Genomic DNA, 18,017 nt, shown 5'->3' on the forward strand with positions numbered 1-18,017 from the left:
ATATATATATATATATATATATATAACGGGTGAGACTAAAGCTATCCATCAAATACTCGCTCTACACATGCTTATATTGACAATAGTATACAGTATATCTAGCCGATCAAATACAGGCATTCACAATAAGTATGCTTACACCGACATGGTGAAAAGATATTATATCGAGCCCATGATACATACCAGCAGAATGGCAATAGCCGTTGAACTTTCCGGTGTGTACGTTCGCGATGGTGGCCTCGACCGCAGACTCGGGTGCACTCAGATTGCCAAACACAGTGGGGTCGCCAATGGAAAGTGCGATCATAGCCTGTGTATTGTACCGAAGAAGTTAGCATAAGATTCATATCTGAGTTCAGGGAACGACAGTTTTCCTGTCTAATGTGTCAATAATGTCAACATGCGAAGTAACTAAATCTCTGCTTAGAGCAGGACGACAGATTGCGAGTGCCTTCACTTGGCTAATTGCAGTCGCAATTGTACAGTGTGAGCATTTGAATTCAAATCCATTAATAGGAAACAAAGACAATTGAGAAACTCGTTTCTTGGCCAAGTACAGGAGTGGGTCTACAGGCTAGTGTAAATTCATACGCGGAGGCCACTTCTACATCCCAACCAGGTCCGATATATGGGCGGTCTCAATCTGCGCTGAGACACACTCAACAATAGCGTACAGTACTCACAACTGTTCGAACTATGGATAAACCGTATATCAGATAACTTGTAGACTAAATTGACTTGTATATTCATGCACATATAGAACAAAGAGAGTTGTTCTGGCCATGAATAGTGAATATCACCCGGCGAGTCAAGTTGTGCGATTGATAAATGTGACGTGAATGTGACGTGCGATGTGAGGTGTCGATTGTGAAAATCAGTCTAACAAACCACGCGCAACCAGAAGTCACATACACACGCCGTAGTAAGGTTTGAATCAACTGACAAAACCAACCAACCACAGGAAGTGCGAGAGGTACAGACCCAGCTAGTTGGCAAGCACAAAGTGAGGAGCACTTGGCAAATTGACGAGAAGTTGCAGCGGATAAAATATAAGGTACACTACTCCTTTCGACAGATTCAGTTCGGTACAGCTCGTTAGCATGCACACCAACTCATACCTTATCTGGGTGGGGCACGATCTTCATCTGATCCACCACTGTACGGATGGGGTTAAACGTGCGTTTCGCTACGATGGACGATTCTACAGCCCATCCTGAACGGGGAGTGCTATCTGTGTTAATGGCCATTATGTCTGAGTTTGAAATATCTATAAATCTGGTTAAGAGTCGTTTTATTCTGATGCTTACTCACCAGTGTCTTAAAAGTAGTTATGCTGTTCAATAATCATTTGATTCGTTCATATATAGAGATGCCAAGAATACCTCGGACATACATACAGAAGACAGTACAGTGCATATTTGAAAAATCAATGTCTATGTACTTACGTTGCCCATGTAAATATATGTTTAAATAGATCAGAGATGCAATCAACGTGCATAGCCCAATGAAATGTCGGGGAATATAACTTTCTACACTACCTAAGGAGTCACATGCTCTCACAACTTAGACATGTATCTTCATTACGTTACCGTAAACGTCTATTAGTCGATGCCTTTTATGGTAACTCTTAGCGTTGACTGATTCGGCCCTATATGGTTGACACGGGTGTAGTATCTGGTGTCTGAGGTGCAATATATAAGATCTATATACGAAAATAGTCCTACTAGTGCTTTAAAAGGTAGGACTTACGTTAAAAACGGGATTATACGAAAATTCGGATTTTGAGATAACCTTAGACCCTAAAACATCAGGTCATGATATACATATGAAGAAAAAAAATTTAAACGTCAACATGTACTTTTTAGGGGGCTTGTAAACGGTTTAACATTTATATGACTTGGAAATCTGTACCTTATCAATGACCTAAAGTTGCTATTGCATATAAACGTTAAACGTGAACAAGTTATCTTTGGAACTATAAACGATTTAACGGCGGCCAAATCAGAAACCAAAACCCGATAAGCAACACTTTTTGAGTTGTGAACCAAATCAACCCCCCAGAGTTCCCCAGCCTCATGACAGTTCCAGACTACCAAATATTTTTATAAACTATTTACCAGTGCTTCATGATGAGTTTTTGTTATTTATAAAAAAATACGTTGTATTTACGTATGAATGACTCTATGACCTTCCTGACATTGAGGCAGCCAGTTCTGGTTTATCGATATCAAGGAAGCTCGCTCTCAGGCTTGTTGAGTCTGCTCTCTGCAGTTATCTAAATACCAGGACAGTGGACACCAAGGGGTAGGGGCTCATTATTACAGATATTCATATGGATACGAACCATCAGTATGGGTGTGTAGTCTGTGGTCTGGTGGCCAATTTTGATCGTCTCTGCGACAAAGGAGCGGATTGCTGCACAGCGGAGTGCCAGGTGTGTACATAGGTTCCCACATAGGCTTTTGAATCAAATTTAATCGTCAAAATTATGTGCTGAGCGCAAGGATGCCGTGTGCTGCTGAGTTTTGAGTTAGGCAGATGCAGATGCCACACACAACACACAATGCCTCACCACATGTATTCCTGCGATATATGCTACCTATGCTTCGTTATGTATCTGCGAACAGATCCCTGCATACATTCTGACCGTGTACACAGTGATAGCTGTAAAAAGATGTGAAGCTCGTTTGGTCATTTTGAAGGTATTATTGACACCCGGTTCGCTATCTCACAAGAGGTGCCCTCAGTATAAGAATAGCTTTTAGCACATTCAATATGTGTCGTCAGCAGTGATAGCAATACGCCTACTCCACAACTACTAAGATATATGTGTACATGCATACATATATGTATTATATGTTATATGAGTATGCTGTGTATGTGTATGTATGTAGATGTGTATATATGTATTATGCGTATGGTTAGATTGAATGTAACAAACAGAACTGCACACACATGTACTAATAAAAGCCGAATGGTTTGCGAACATGCATACACACGTGGAATTACCACCTCACGCCTTTCAGTGTCCTTACTTTTATATCCCTGTGCGCACGGATGAAGACGCGGTCACAAAGAGCTATAAATATAAAATCCCATAAGTGAGCATATTTTTATGATGGGGAAGGCTTTAGCAAGATTTCAGTATGCTTGTAAACAGTAGCTGCGCATCATAACGGTACTTTATCATTGTATGTTTTGTCCGCTTTACGTATGTATTCTCGCTTTAGTACGGCCGATTTGTATACTATTAAAACCCCTCGAACATCCCAGCATACGAAAGCGTATAAATACGTATTTATTTATATATGCATATATTTCTGTATATATGTGCGTGTGTATGCATGCATGTATTTATGAGTATTAATTATATTATATATATATATATATATGTATAGATATATACTTATGTGTATATGTATCTGCATCTGTGTCTGTGTGTTTGTGTGTATGTGTGTGTATGCATATATGTATGTATATCTCTATATGTATATATACCTATATATATATATGTGTGAGTGTGTGTGTGAGTGTGTATGTATGTATGTACGTGAGTGTGTGCTATTTACAAATAAATATGTATATATATATATTTATTAATAACTTCATATCTGTGTCTGTGTGTGCGTTATATATATGTGTGTGTTTGTATATGTGTACGCACATATACGTATGTATATCTCTATATGTAATTTCACACATATATATATATATATATATATTCATATCTGCATCTGTGTCTGTGTGTGCGTTATATATATGTGTGTGTTTGTATATGTGTACGTACATATACGTATGTATATCTCTATATGTCATTTCACATATATATATATATATGTGTGTGTGTGTGTATTTATGTATGTATGAATATATGTGTTATCTTCATATACATATATATATATATCTGCGTCTGTGTCTGTGTCTGTGTGTGCGTTATGTATATCTCTATATGCAATCTTACCTATATATATATATGTGTGTGTGTTTCTGTATGTATATGTGTAGGTATGCATATATATATGTATGTATGTGTATGCGTATATGTATGTATATATGTGTATATGTTTGCATATATATATATATCGTATGTGTATATGTATATATATATATGTATATATCGCTATAGTATTGATATACATATACATTTGAATTTATATTTGCTTTTATATACATATATATATATAAATATATTTATATATATATACTTTATTCGCCGTATTAAAGACACATGGCGATCCATTACAGTGAGATATTGACTTATCCGTTCATAGTCAAGAATTGTACGACGAGATTTACGGGAATAGATTTTCAGGATGGTCATTTTGTCAAAACTTCGTGAGATTCGCGCCATGTGTCATTGACAAATGCTAGGCGGAGTTATTCAACTACCAGGCTATATGGGCAAACATCGCATGGAGGCTCACGGGAGTGCATTGTGTCGCTGGCTGAGATAGAACGTGTTGTATAGCGAGGGGGCGTGCGAATAGTACCGTGCAAAGGCCCACGCCGCGTACTTGAGGCGATGTTTTTATAAAGAAAGCTTGTATGAGAACCCACTCACGATGCATGAGGTGCAGTTTACAGTTGCCATTGTGGGTCACTATGAATGAGACCGCCAGATCGTATACCTATTTGTATGTTTAGAGTGTAATTGACGTTGCGATGATGTCCAACAAACCCGGCTAGAGAAACATACAAACGAATTTTGTGGAGCAGGCTAGTTTGTATGTTCCAAGATTTTCTGCGAGTCGGCCCAGCAAAATCCATCTGAAGGACAAATAAAACAGGCAAAATTTGTGTAGTAAAGTACGACAAAAAAATTGATGACATGATGGTCGAAAGCAGTTGTGATGAGAGTGTTGCCGTACATATGTCGAACAAAGATGGTGCGGAAAATGGGATGTGGCGTCCATCGCAAGGCGATGGTGGCGAGTGCAGTTAAGTGTATCACAATTTTTAAACGGTACTGAGGAACGATTCCTAATCCCATTTGCTAGCATTTTTGGCACTGATGAGAGCTTTGTTACAACGAAAGAATTATAAAATCACCACTTCATATCGGGTCACGGTAAGTGGTATATGCCCTGCAGTGTGGAAGACCGAAAGAATTCAGTTTGTGTGATATAGTATGCTTGCAAGAGACATCGTTTTCTAGTCCACAGTGATGCGATGTTTCGCTGGATGCTTTGCAATGTAGTGTATGTTGAGGGGGAGATGGGACGAACACGGTGCAGAGGCCCACGCTGCACAATTGGGACAATGCTTTTTTTTTTTTCGGAATGAGAGTTTTATTGTGCATTGACGACGAATGTGGCGCCGATTCTCGAACCTGTGAGAGCATGTTGGAACAGACACCTGAGGCATTTTTGTATGTTCGTTGTGTCTTGCAAGTATGCCCAGCCAATATCGTTTGAATGAGCACTCAAGATTACTTGTTGGGGAAACATTCATATGTTAACGGTTGTTCCATGATTGTGGCCACCGTCAGGTCGCTGAAAAGACACAGAACGCAGTCATTTGATGATATTTTGTTCTGGGGTTATGCGCATAAATGAGCTGAATTTTTACCGTTGGGAATGTAATGCACGATTAAATAGTTCTCAGCTAAAGAAGCTGCCGCAAATAGAAATAGGATACATCGACGCAGGGCTTGTTCAGGTATCTAATGGGGACTGCGGGGAAGAGTGGTCCGAATAAGAACAAATAGATGCAACAAACTCATAAACGCCGCTGATGGAGTGTATATGTTCCTGTTGTCTGGATACTGCAGGCGGTTCGATACTCGCGAGTAGCAAAGCCAGTCCTCGGGTAGAGGACGGCACAGCAGAGAAACCATATTTCAGCACAAGCGAGTATCACGCGGAGAGATTATCATATAGGGGGCGATTATAAGATATTCTTCTTAGAGTATCCCGAATATGGTGGGCTACTTTGCGAGATCGACTATTAATGTATTGTCAAACGACAACACGTACACATACATATACTCTCTGGGATGACCACATACACATACTATTTCTCTGGGATTGTGTGTCGCCAGATGGGGTGCTATGTGGTATATGACGAGGGGGGGTAGGAGAATGCAGTGTATCGATGCGATGGTACTGTCAAATAAGCAACGTGTTTTTGTGCATCGGCAATGAATGCGTTGAGGAAGCCCGAAGACTTGAGAGAGTATTCTGGAACAGATTTATTGGGGTGTTTCATGTTCGAAGCATCCAGCGAATATGCACATATTATGCTAACAAAGGATATATGATAAAACGTTGTTTGCGTGATTGGAGTAATCACTTTGTTGGAAAAGATTATACTTGCAGAATGAATTTTGGTGAGAAGTCGGATTGTCTGAAAACAGAAAACTGCACTACTCCCAAGTTTACCAATCAGAAACTATTGTGTAGTCTGTTCAGATTCAATTGCACCAAGTGAGCCGCAACTGCACTGTTTTGTCTATCTGTTAAAGATATCCCCAGATATCAGGCTTTCCAGTGGGGTTATGCAACTTCTTGCTCTATGTCCTTAAAAGTGAACCCGTAGTAAATAAAATACCGGTTGACTGGAGAAAAAAACATCTACCGGGTCATATAGACCATGATTGAGCATATCACTGTACGCTACTTAAAATGCATCCGTTGAGAAAAATAAGTCGTTTTACCCATTGTATCACACCCGTGATTATCAAATATGGCAGTCACGGCACTGAATGATACAACAACAACAACAACTTGCATTGGCACACTAATGTGTGAGCTCGATAAATATACCCAAACGTGTTTCATTTGATCAATGATACCGTAGAAGAGCTGCTGTGAAATAGCAGTTGGCACAATGATATCTAACTCGGACGTGCCATAGCACAAAATATCGAATACTAAAGAAAGTGACACAGTATTGTCGCGTGTGCGCCAATTTATCCATTGGTAATCTGAGTCAAAAGTAGATTCATAAATTTGTTGTGTCGGTTGGCAATTAAATTGCAAGTCCAGTTATCTTTTGAAGCAGATTTCATGTAGTGTGCGGTAAATATTCAAGTTACGCTGAAATGGAAACACCTCCACAGATTGTATCGATCTTTTTCTGTGTGGCTCAATAGCCGATTGAGTGATCTGACAGTTAGTCATACATATGTTGGCTGACAAGTACAGATCAACACACCTCCCCAGTACAGAGTTCGATGCGCAAGAAATTATTCTGGTACCGACGGAGAGTCCCATATACCAAAGGCTATGATCAACTCTTCTCCTCGTACAACCAGGAGTATACCACGCTCCGAATGGATCGATAATCTGTGCGAATAGTCATCGATACGGAATCGAACTACACCACCCAGTTATCACTTAGGCATTCGTATATAATATTTAGCTATCTACTTAATCTCTGGCCAAAGACAGCTGCATTTACTACGCGAATAAAGAATTACGCACAGCTCGGCTGGGCACGAATCACTAAAGAGACACTGTATGGTTGTGTTGCAGCTAACGGCATCTTCGAACTTACGATTTTACCACAAGTGTTGTCAAAATTCTAAGAATAGGCATCATGAGCCACATAGGCTTGTGACTAACAGCGTTTATCTTGATTACCGGAGATCGACCGCACTATCATGGGTTGACAAACTCGTGAAATTACTACTCCTATGTATAGCGACCGGTGGTACAAAATTAGAAGTCACCTACGCCCGTCCTTTATAATATCTTGTGATCAATGGCACTATCCTAGTATGATGATTTCAATGGTAATTGACAAGCTTATAGGACTATGACGAACTCGTTTATTTATCTCAGATCAGATGGCTCGAGTTCGATCGAAGAGCCATCCACAATTGCGCATGACGAATTGCATATATTTAGATCGACTACAGATCAGCATACTCCTTCCCGGTGGCCAGTACACATTACCGATGGTCAATAAACCCTTTTTTAAATTAAAAGGTGACTGTGACTTTAACAAATTCGCTTGTTGTGCTGCAAATCACCGCGCACCTATGCACACTGTTACTCAGCAATTAATACTTAGCAAGTAATACTCAGCAAGTAATACTTTGCAAGTATTACTCAGTAAGTTATTTCGTGCATCAATGCTTCCAGACATGTGTCATGATTATCATGACTGATGGTACAATCACCGTCATTTGTAAAAAGAACGCAGCCCCTCAGTGCTTCCAAAGGTTTACTCGTCGCCTTCAGGCTGATCCTGAACTCTCGTACGACGCGTAATGGGAAAATATCACTTACACGATCCCACATGCACTGCTGAAGGTGATCTTTCGTGCTGCGAAAAGCCAAGCATCGGCTGAACCTTCGACCCAGCTCTCGGCTACAGAATTCATGGCGGGCACCACTGAACATGTGCATCAAGCAAAGATCTCGACTATTGATCCGAGCAGTACTCCCCAAGTGAGGAAGCAGTAGCTCAAGGTGTGACGTTTCAGCTAGTTGTCGTTGGTGCAGATGAACCATTCCTGCGAAAGCGATACGCTCTGCAATATCTTGTGACACGACCGAGGGTAGCACTTTAATGAAGAGCCCAGATATCCTCACCTCATGTGCAACCAGAACTTGTTAGCATTTCCTAACGGTTTAATGAGTTTATTTAAGAATAAGAAACTCTATGCGTTCAACCTAAGCTTTAAGGATGCACCAGACAGAGCGGGTGCCACACTTACAATAATTAGTGGATGAAATGGCCATCACCTTCAAAATAAAAATCTTGACACTATTGTGGACTCCTTGTTCGTCTCTGTAAACTCAATCCACGCTGAATCCATTAAGCAGTCACGGAGATAATGATGGCGAGTGTCAATGTGTTTGCGTCGCTTCGGAACGCCAGTGCCTAATGCAATTTTGATCGCACTTTGTCTATATGTAGAAATGTGGGTTGAAATGGGTCGCATCGAAGGGCGGCTAGGATGTTGCGGGTCCAATAAATGTTACGGGTTGTTTCAGAAGCCACCATGTATTGAGCTTCACCCGAACCTAAACTAACTCTTTTTTCACGTTAAGATTTGCAGAATACTTTTATTGAACCATATTTACATTCCAGATTGCGATTTACGAGTGGAAGGACATATCGCCCAGTCAGAGTCAGTGTAGACGACGAGGGCAACAGCAACGCGGCCCTTGGGATTGAGAAGTGGGCGGTATGTGATGCAGTATGTCTTAGTGATGCCAAGTCTAGAGCTTCATATTGGGTCTGGGATGGTTGAGTGGTGAATGATGCAAGCATATTGAGTGTGTATGCAATATCGATTTGGATCATATTGGCTGCATAGCCAAGGGCGCCGAGGAGACGACGATATTACCCGTGTAAGGGGCACCATCAAGTTGATCTGGATGTGTATCACTACCCTGTGTATGTTTGGGATGTGCATTTATGAGCTAAAATGTGTGTAGCATACGTTAAATGTATGCCTGTTGGTCAATGCTGATAGATTCATTATTGTGATATGTGACGCGAAAGCCAAGTAAGTGTTTGACACAACCAAGTTTTTCAAGACTATAGTGCTTTGAAAGGACTGTAGAGAGCCAAGTACTGTCGTTGGTAGCATGCAGGACAGCAGGTCAGATTTTGTCAACATAGGTCATGACAGTGATGTCACGTGTGGTACTATTCCAAATATTTTTATCAGCAGCCCTTTGAGCAGATTCATGTGTCTTGAGCTTGTTACCAATGTCGAAATTTCATAGACGTCCTGCTTGTTGAGTCCATATAACCCATGCTTGAGACGAAGCACTGTTCCTTCGGGATAGTGACCAAGTTCTATAGCGTCCTTCGGGGGAAACATGTATACCGGTGTATCAAGCTTGATGTATAGAAAAGCAGTGTCAACGTCGAAGTGATGGATGACTTTATCAGAAGCGGCAGCAGCCTCAATGAAGAGGCGGAGAGCCCAGACGCGGCAGAAGCATAGGTATCCAGATGTGAATCCCCTTTTTCTTGCTCATCGCCTCGAGCAACCATCTGGGCTTGTAGATGATGGGACGACCATTTTTATCTTATTTGCGGACAAATATACATTTGGAATGGAAGTCGCTGCCGTAACGGAAGAAATCAGCAGCGTTGCCGAAGCCATCGTTGCTGGAGATACCAGTCAAGATACACAATACTTCGGAGAAAGATGAGGCAACTTCATTAAGAGAGAAGTCTACCGAGGAGAGGGCCTGTGAGCCAACTATCGCCTCTGCTTCGAAGCTTTCATTTGCGAAACCAAGAAGCGAGACCAGGGGTGGTGTTAAAACAACCCCCGCTATCTCTGCAGGGGAACCACAGAAGGAAAAGTCTCATATTTCAGTATTGGATGACGATAACCAAGATGATGTAGGAACATCGAGAGTAGATGATGAAATGGCGAGCCCTAAAAGCCAGAGCGATTCAACAACCAAGCCCATCGAACCAAGTTATATAAGTAAGTTGACTGATGAAAACTCTAAACTCGAGAATCAGTTAGCCGCACTTAAATTGCAACTCATCAAAGGGAAGCAAGCAGCTGATCACATAGATCGCATGTATGGATCTGGTGAGTAGGTTAACCGCTTACGCGAAGATGTCTCTGACGACAACACTGCAGCTTTGACGAAGTGGACATAGCGTCAAACCTATTTCAGAAACCACAAAGGCACTAAAACTCGACAAATTGGTACCCGAAGATCAAGAGATTGATGGAGGAGATGTTTGCAGGCATACCTAATGTGTAAGTCTACATAGATGGCATAGTCCTCTTCAAAGACAAAAGGTCAATACGCCGCCTTAGTAGGAGGATTGCTACAGCGAATCAACGAACAAACTTCAAGGTAAACAAGAAAAAAATTAAAAACGCCCCCGGAAAGGTAGGACACTTCCTAGATTGGCCTACATCAATTGCTGTTAGAGATATCAATAACATGTGTGAATTTGTAAACTTCTTTTCAGATGAAATACCACATTTAGCGGACTACCTACAACCATTCGGACACTTAAGAAGTTACCAATGTAAACTAAGTTAAACACGCAGTCCAACAAGCTCCCGTAATACAAGAGCCAGTCGATGGCGTGCCATTCGAAATAGAAAAAGACACCTCCGACCTAGCACTGGAAGGAATACTTTATTAGGTTATAGATAACAAACCTAGATATAATTCGGTCGAGCTATGGATGCATCACAGTTGAATTACTCAAATGCTGAACGAGAATTGCAAGCTATTGTTACAGCTATGACACACTTTGAAAATTATCTCTATGGGACAGCTTCTATGCTGATGTGTGACCAATAAATAGTCTCTTCAATATATGAAAAAGATAAAGCCAGGCTCTTGTAGTGTTAAACAAATGTAAACAGACAAGAAGTAAATTTACTAGATTCCCCTACTGGGGTCATATAGAGATTTACCGCTTAGGGCGGAAACCTTTTCTGTTCTTGACACGGTGTCATATTGCTTGTGATATGACACCTTTCAGTTCATATACCGAACTGTATATATTCTTGAGATTGTCAATGACTGATTTGTTATGTCCAACACTCCCCTGAAATCAGTAGGTGGTGAATCGAGAGAATGGAATCGGATACGTTATCACTCTCCCCTGAATTGATTCTCAAAGTCACCGATGGTCGCAGAGGAAACAGTGCGCAACATGGCACTGATATGGCGGGAATGGGTAGGACGTGCAGTGTTTTTGGTTAAAATATCGGCTTGGTTGTCGGCAGACGAGACAAATTTCATCTGGATGATGCCATTGTCTTGCAGTTCTTTTATGTGATGCATCCGGATATCAACGTGTTTCAAGTGCTTCGTAGGGCCTGTGGAGGCTATAGCATGGATGGCCGACTTGTTGTCACATTGAAGAACTGTAGGGTATGTTGATGGGAAGCCTAGCTCTGCAACGGCATTTTATAGCCATTGGATATGCTTGACTGCTTCAGAAGCAGTAAAATATCCTGATTCAGCTGAACTAGTGGATAGTGTTTGCTGCCGGTGTGATTTCCAAACAACGGGAATCCGGTTAATGCGGAGGACATTTCCTGTGGTTCAACAACAAGTATCAGGGCAGGCGGCATAGTCGGCGCCAGAAATAGCGCCATCGATTGGAGGTTCTTTTTGGATGTACTTTTCAAATAACGGAGAATACGTTGCGCAGCTAGCCAGTGTTATAGGGAGGGGTTCTCTATGTATCGGGCTAATGTATTGAAGGCGTAGCTAATATCAATACGTGTGAGTACATATAGATACTGTAGCGTGCCGATTAATTCACGGTATGCACACATGTGGCGAGGACCGATATTTTTAGATAGTATATCTTGTGTTGCCGGTGTCGGTGCAGGGTGACTCTCAGCTAATTCGAAGGTGTCTAAGGCGTCTCGGATGTAGCTGTCTCGCACTAAGCGGATGGAGTCCGGCGTGGTTAGCACGCGCACGCCCAATAGCCAACTGGGTGTGCCTTAGTCCTTACAATTGAACTCGGCTTGGAGAATTGATTTAAAGTGATCGACATCGGATGGTCGATGGCCACAAATAAGGAGATCATCAACGTAGAGAAGTACAGAGCACTTTAGGTTATCACTATCGGCGATGAATAGGCAAAGATCGCATGCAGCTTGACGGAACCCCATTCCGAGTAATTTGTGTTTGATAAGTGCATGCTATAAGCGACCGCCTGTTTAAGTCCATACAAGCACTTCTTGAGCTTGAGCACACAGTCGGCAGGAAGACCCATCAGTACCGGGTGGCGGTTTCATATAGATGAGCTCAACAAGATCGGCATAAAGGTATGCTGTGTCGACATCCATTTGAGCGACATGCCAACCTTGGGAAGCGGCGACAGCAAGTAAAGTTTGCAATTTATCATGGCTGCATGTGAGGGTGTAGGTTTCGTTAAAGTTGATACCTTTTATTTGTGTAAAACCGCGGACAAAAGGTCGCGATTTGTATTTGTCGAAGATACCATTGATGAGTTTGACTTTAAACACCCATTTAATAGATACTACAAAGGCATCATCAGGAACCTCGTCAAGCCGCAGAAAATTGTATGTACCTGCCTGTGTGAGGCTGTCGAGTTCCCTTTGAATAGAAGCACGTCATAAGTCAGCATCCGGGCCCTTGAGCGCGGCGCGAATAGTCGTCGGGGTAAGTGGATGTTTTTGAACCTTGAGACAGGCACTATAGATACGATGAACAGTGTCGTTGTATGCCGCTTGTTGTTCGGCAATGGCAGCTGTACATAGTTCGCGTGAGGATGGTGGATATGTGAGATTGATGGGGTACACTATGTCATCAACATCGGCATCATCACTGGGAAGGTGGAGTCTAATCGGGGATTGAAGCGCGGAAAGTGCTTTGTGTGTGCTTGTGCGGACATGTTGTAACCCATAACGACGATATTGTTTGTCGGCATGGTTTTGGCGTTTCGTCCGTTTAACATTCGCAAGCGACCGCAAGTATTTTTGGCGAAGGTTGTGCTCTTTGATGGACATGGCCTGAGGGCATGCTGGTGGAGTGGTCGGTGGCTGGACTGTAAGTATGTCATTGTTCTCCATGTTGGAAAGACATGGTAATTGAATTTGACATCACGGGAGTGACATGTTTTACCAGTCTTGAGGTTCAAAATGCGGCATTCGTCATAGTATTTTGATTGACTGTCATGTCCGAGATAGACGCCTATGTTGACGCACGGGATTGGTCGATAAAGACCACCTGACAACCAAAAGGGTGGACGTGTTTGATGCGGTCAGTGGTTAGAAGCCCCAGAAAGTCTCCTATGAAGGTTTGTCGTCCTTGTTGTGTTTGTTATGATGAACGGACTTTTTTAAGGGCGACAAATTGTATGGCTTCACCCCACATATTCGGCGGAATATTGGCTTGTTTCATGTCGCTGAGCATGATGTCATGTATGGCGCCGTTAGCGCATTCGACCAAACCATGTAGTGCTGGTGTTGCGATGGGTACATAACGAATCTGGACATGTTCCTGGATGTTGATGTTATTCAACGCGTGGGATGCGAACTCGCCCCCTCTGTCACACTTGAGTTCGCGTAATTTGGCTAGGTAATCTTTACCAATATCGGTATAGAATTGATCAAGCACTGTGCTCGCGTCGTCTTTGTATTTAAGGTTGTAGACGAGTGTGTACCCGCTGTTGGCATCAACGAATTTGATGTCGCATGTGTAGCCACTTAGTGGTCGTTGGTAACCCGGTATGGAGATCAACATGGAAAACAGTACCTACAGGCGGACATGTGTCGTCGTTCTTGCTAATGTGTCGCACCGGACGACGTCGTATCTTGCTTTTAACACATGGGGTACACAAGGTAAGGTTGGTAGGATGGGCAAGTACATCGGCTTCGGCAGTCAATAAGTCTGCCGTGGGCGGTACAACATACTGGGTGTTTCCAATTCGAGCAATACATGTGTAACGCCATTTCGGGAGTCGAACGACGGTTGTACCATGTTCCAGGAAGGCGTTGGCAGTAGTACGGATGACCTCGACGTGTGAGTGTAATTTTCGCAATGTCTGGTTGTAATTTTTGGTACTAGGAATGAGTGGAAAACCCATGGTGAATAAGCCATTCTCTTTGTCGAGTTTAGCTAGTGTGATACGGCATGTTGTTCGTGTGAATAGTATATGGCCATATAAATGTTGGTCTGGTTGGTTCCATGATTGCGTGAATGCGTTGTGAAGTGGTGCATCATCGTTGAGTCCGGGGTACATTGGCACTTGAGCATTTTTGGCATCGGCGAACAAGTCTATGTCTACTGGTCCGAAGACGGTTGTCACATGTAGGCATGATGTTGTTTTGGAGAATTGTAGTTGTATACTTGTCACTGTGACCCAGTCGGTTGTGCCACTCGGTGACTGTGCTTGTTGTAAGATGGGCCAATGAATATTGTCCATGGTGAATAGGGATAGTGTGGAGTAATAAAGTATTCTTGAGGATGTGGCATTCCGGTGGTGTATCGGCATGTGCTGCTGCCGGGAAATGTATATCATATCCATGCTGTTGGAGAAGTTGGACTGAAATTATATTCTGTGTGGCCGTAGGCATAATGAGTACAGTGCCGAGACCTGGGATCGTCCCCCGTTGTCGTAGAACTATCGGGCTCTTTTTGGGAAACTCAACGATGAATTGGCCTGTCTCTAAATAATGAACGCCATCGGTGGTCGTTCTTATGTGTACCATGGCGCCAATACGCCATGTTGTTCGTGTGAATAGTATATTGCCATATAAATGTTGGTCTGGTTGGTTCCATGATTGCGTGAATGCGTCGTGAAGTGGTGCATCATCGTTGAGTCCGGGGTACATTGGCACTTGAGCATTTTTGGCATCGGCGAACAAGTCTATGTCTACTGGTCCGAAGACGGTTGTCACATGTAGGCATGATGTTGTTTTGGAGAATCGTAGTTGTANACTTGTCACTGTGACCCAGTCGGTTGTGCCACTCGGTGACTGTGCTTGTTGTAAGATGGGCCAATGAATATTGTCCATGGTGAATAGGGATAGTGTGGAGTAATAAAGTATTCTTGAGGATGTGGCATTCCGGTGGTGTATCGGCATGTGCTGCTATTGGGAAATGTATATCATATCCATACTGTTAAAGAAGTTGGACTGAAATTATATTCTGTGTGGCCGTAGGCATAATGAGTACAGGGCCGAGACCTGGAATCGTCCCCCGTTGTCGTAGAACTATCTGGCTCTTTTTGGGAAACTCAACGATGAATTGGCCTGTCTCTAAATAATGAACGCCATCGGTGGTCGTTCTTATGTGTACCATGGCGCCAGAGTTGATGAGGGAAGCGGTGAGGTGGTTATGTACGGGCCCTTCAGGAATATTTTGGAGTATATTTAATTTATAGTGGCATTTGAGTTGCTCACTTGTAGTGGAGTATTGAGTATATATATCGGTATAAGATGTACCATGATTAATGTGAACCATGACGTAGGGGCCCGTACCTTCAATTTTGCATGCAAGCTGCAGCGATATGTCCGGATTTACCGCATTTGGGGTTAGTGCAGTGAAGTGTGCTTTTATCAATCGGGCACTTGTTGCCCTCGTGATCTTTGGAACCACACTTGTGACATATGGATTTCGGACAACCATGAATACTATGTCCAATTTCGTAACAGATTCGGGATTTCTTGAAGTGGTAGGTGAAAAACGGATACCTTTCGTTGTGGTGAATGCATTGATACCAGATCGAAAGATGGACTGTTTTCCATCTGAGGCTAATAATCGTCTTCATACTTCAAGGTGAGTCGGCAGACCTCATTAATATCAAGTTTGGTGATGTCCATGGCAAATATTGTAGACCGAAGTAGGCGATAATCATCACCGAGGCTGTATAGCAACGCACATATGAGATTTTTTTCTGGGATGTGTTCGCCGACATCTAGGAGACCATGGCGTAATTCCTACAGTTGCTGCATACTTCGTTCAGTGGAGCCAGTGGCCGTAAATGTGATGAGGCATTTCATAGCATCCCAGAATCGACCGTGGCTACCGGTGTTGTTATAATTAAAGAACTCAGACGGTGATTTAGAGTAATGGTTTTTGGTGAACAGTGGTAAACAATTCCTCTTTGATTGAGTCTATCGTTATACGTTGGCATCGGGCATCGGCGAGCGTATCGGACACCACAAAACTGCTCATAGTCTGGATCAAGTCGATGAAATACTCCGAAATGCGCAAGTTCCATTTTAAGACCCATGATCTATTTACTAAAGTTTTCCCAATTCGCAAGTTTAGTACGGTCGTATATGTCTTTGTACTTGGGCCCATATTTTTCGGCATAGCATGATGAATCTACTTCTACAGCATTAGAGCTTTTTTGAGTTTGGCGATAGACTTCTCGGACTGTTCATAGAGACGCCATTGAGCTTTTGTTAGACGATCTGTTCGTTGTTAGTGATCGATTTGTAGTGATTCGGGCTTGGCTAGAAGCACTTTGTGTTTATCACCTAACTGCACATTATGACGTTTGTAGTTGTCGAGATCAGTTTGAACATCTTTGCGTTTTTTGTTTGCAGGATATAGATCACTACGTGCCATTGTATGATGTACTATTGTTTTCGCAGCAGAGCCGAATATTTCATCATAGGAGATGTGAATATCCTTGATAACGTTGTTGATGGCGTCCATGTGACCATTGGCGGATTCGAGAGAGGTGTATGCGGGTAGTTCTGGCCAGAATTCTCTCGCGAAAGTCTGTGTCTCGTTGAGAGAAGTAAAAGCTTTGGGCCAGTTGATGACCTCCATTTTGTTACGTGTGAGATTGATTGGCTAAGTGTGTTAAGTATTATGAACTGTAATCAACCTGTGAGGCTGATGAGTGTTTGGGTAGTATGGTTGTTTTAGTCGGTTTGACTTGATGTCTATATAGTGTTTAGTTTAGGTTGATGTTTAGATGGGTATTAATTGTAGTTTGACTTACTATCGTGTGATATTCGAGGCCCATAACCTGTTAGACGAATGTAAACAGATAAGAAGTGAAGTAAATTTATTAGATTCCCCTACTGGGGTCACATAGATTTTCACCGCTCTTTTCTGTTCTTGACACCGTGTCCTATTGCTTGCGACATGACACCTTTCAGTTCATAAACCGAACTGTTTTTATTCTTGAGATTGTCATTGACTGATTTGGTATGTCCAACAAGTAGACTGAATGGCACAATATCTAAGTTCCACTTTGATATAACACATGGCCTCGGAATAAATAACCATTTACCGGATATGTTATCCAGGTTCGTACCAGACTTTAATAAATCAGTACGAGAGTTCTAAGCCATCGATTGGAAGTGTAATCCACGATGGTTCGAGATGGCTCAATAGATACTTGGGTCACATACAACAAATCTGTTTGCTGCCCTTCATAGCGCACAACTTATAGATTATAGGACATTAAATCCTCTTGTAGGAGATACGTTTCAAATAGATCTCTCTACTGCGTAGGCTAATCCACCATGGAAGTTAATTGCCCGGTTATTAAATGACGTCCATATACACAAAGCTACCATAATGTTGTGTTGCACACTACGGGAATTTAGATCCATG

The 18,017-nt window shown here is 42.3% G+C and overlaps 2 protein-coding genes across 2 annotated transcripts in view; both read right to left on the bottom strand.

Annotated features, from left to right (window-relative positions):
• Positions 1–1,416, bottom strand: part of SARC_06960 (tyrosine aminotransferase) — a 5,880-nt gene extending 4,464 nt beyond the window's left edge. The window contains exons 1-2 of the mRNA XM_014299111.1: positions 1,119–1,416; positions 184–310 (exon numbers count right to left, since the gene is read on the bottom strand). Coding sequence (XP_014154586.1) covers positions 184–310; positions 1,119–1,247 — 256 coding nt within the window. The 5' untranslated portion in view covers positions 1,248–1,416. The remainder of the gene's footprint in view (positions 1–183; positions 311–1,118) is intronic.
• Positions 1,417–16,868: 15,452 nt separating this feature from the next.
• On the bottom strand, positions 16,869–17,222 carry SARC_06961 (hypothetical protein; the record flags this gene model as incomplete). The annotated part of the gene is made up of 1 exon (XM_014299112.1): positions 16,869–17,222. The coding sequence occupies one exon, from the start codon at positions 17,220–17,222 to the stop codon at positions 16,869–16,871; it is 354 nt and encodes a 117-aa protein (XP_014154587.1).
• Between the last annotated feature and the right edge of the window lie 795 nt (positions 17,223–18,017).

The sequence above is a fragment of the Sphaeroforma arctica genome (assembly GCF_001186125.1).
Source record: "Sphaeroforma arctica JP610 unplaced genomic scaffold supercont1.523, whole genome shotgun sequence".
Classification (NCBI taxonomy): Eukaryota; class Ichthyosporea; order Ichthyophonida; genus Sphaeroforma; species Sphaeroforma arctica.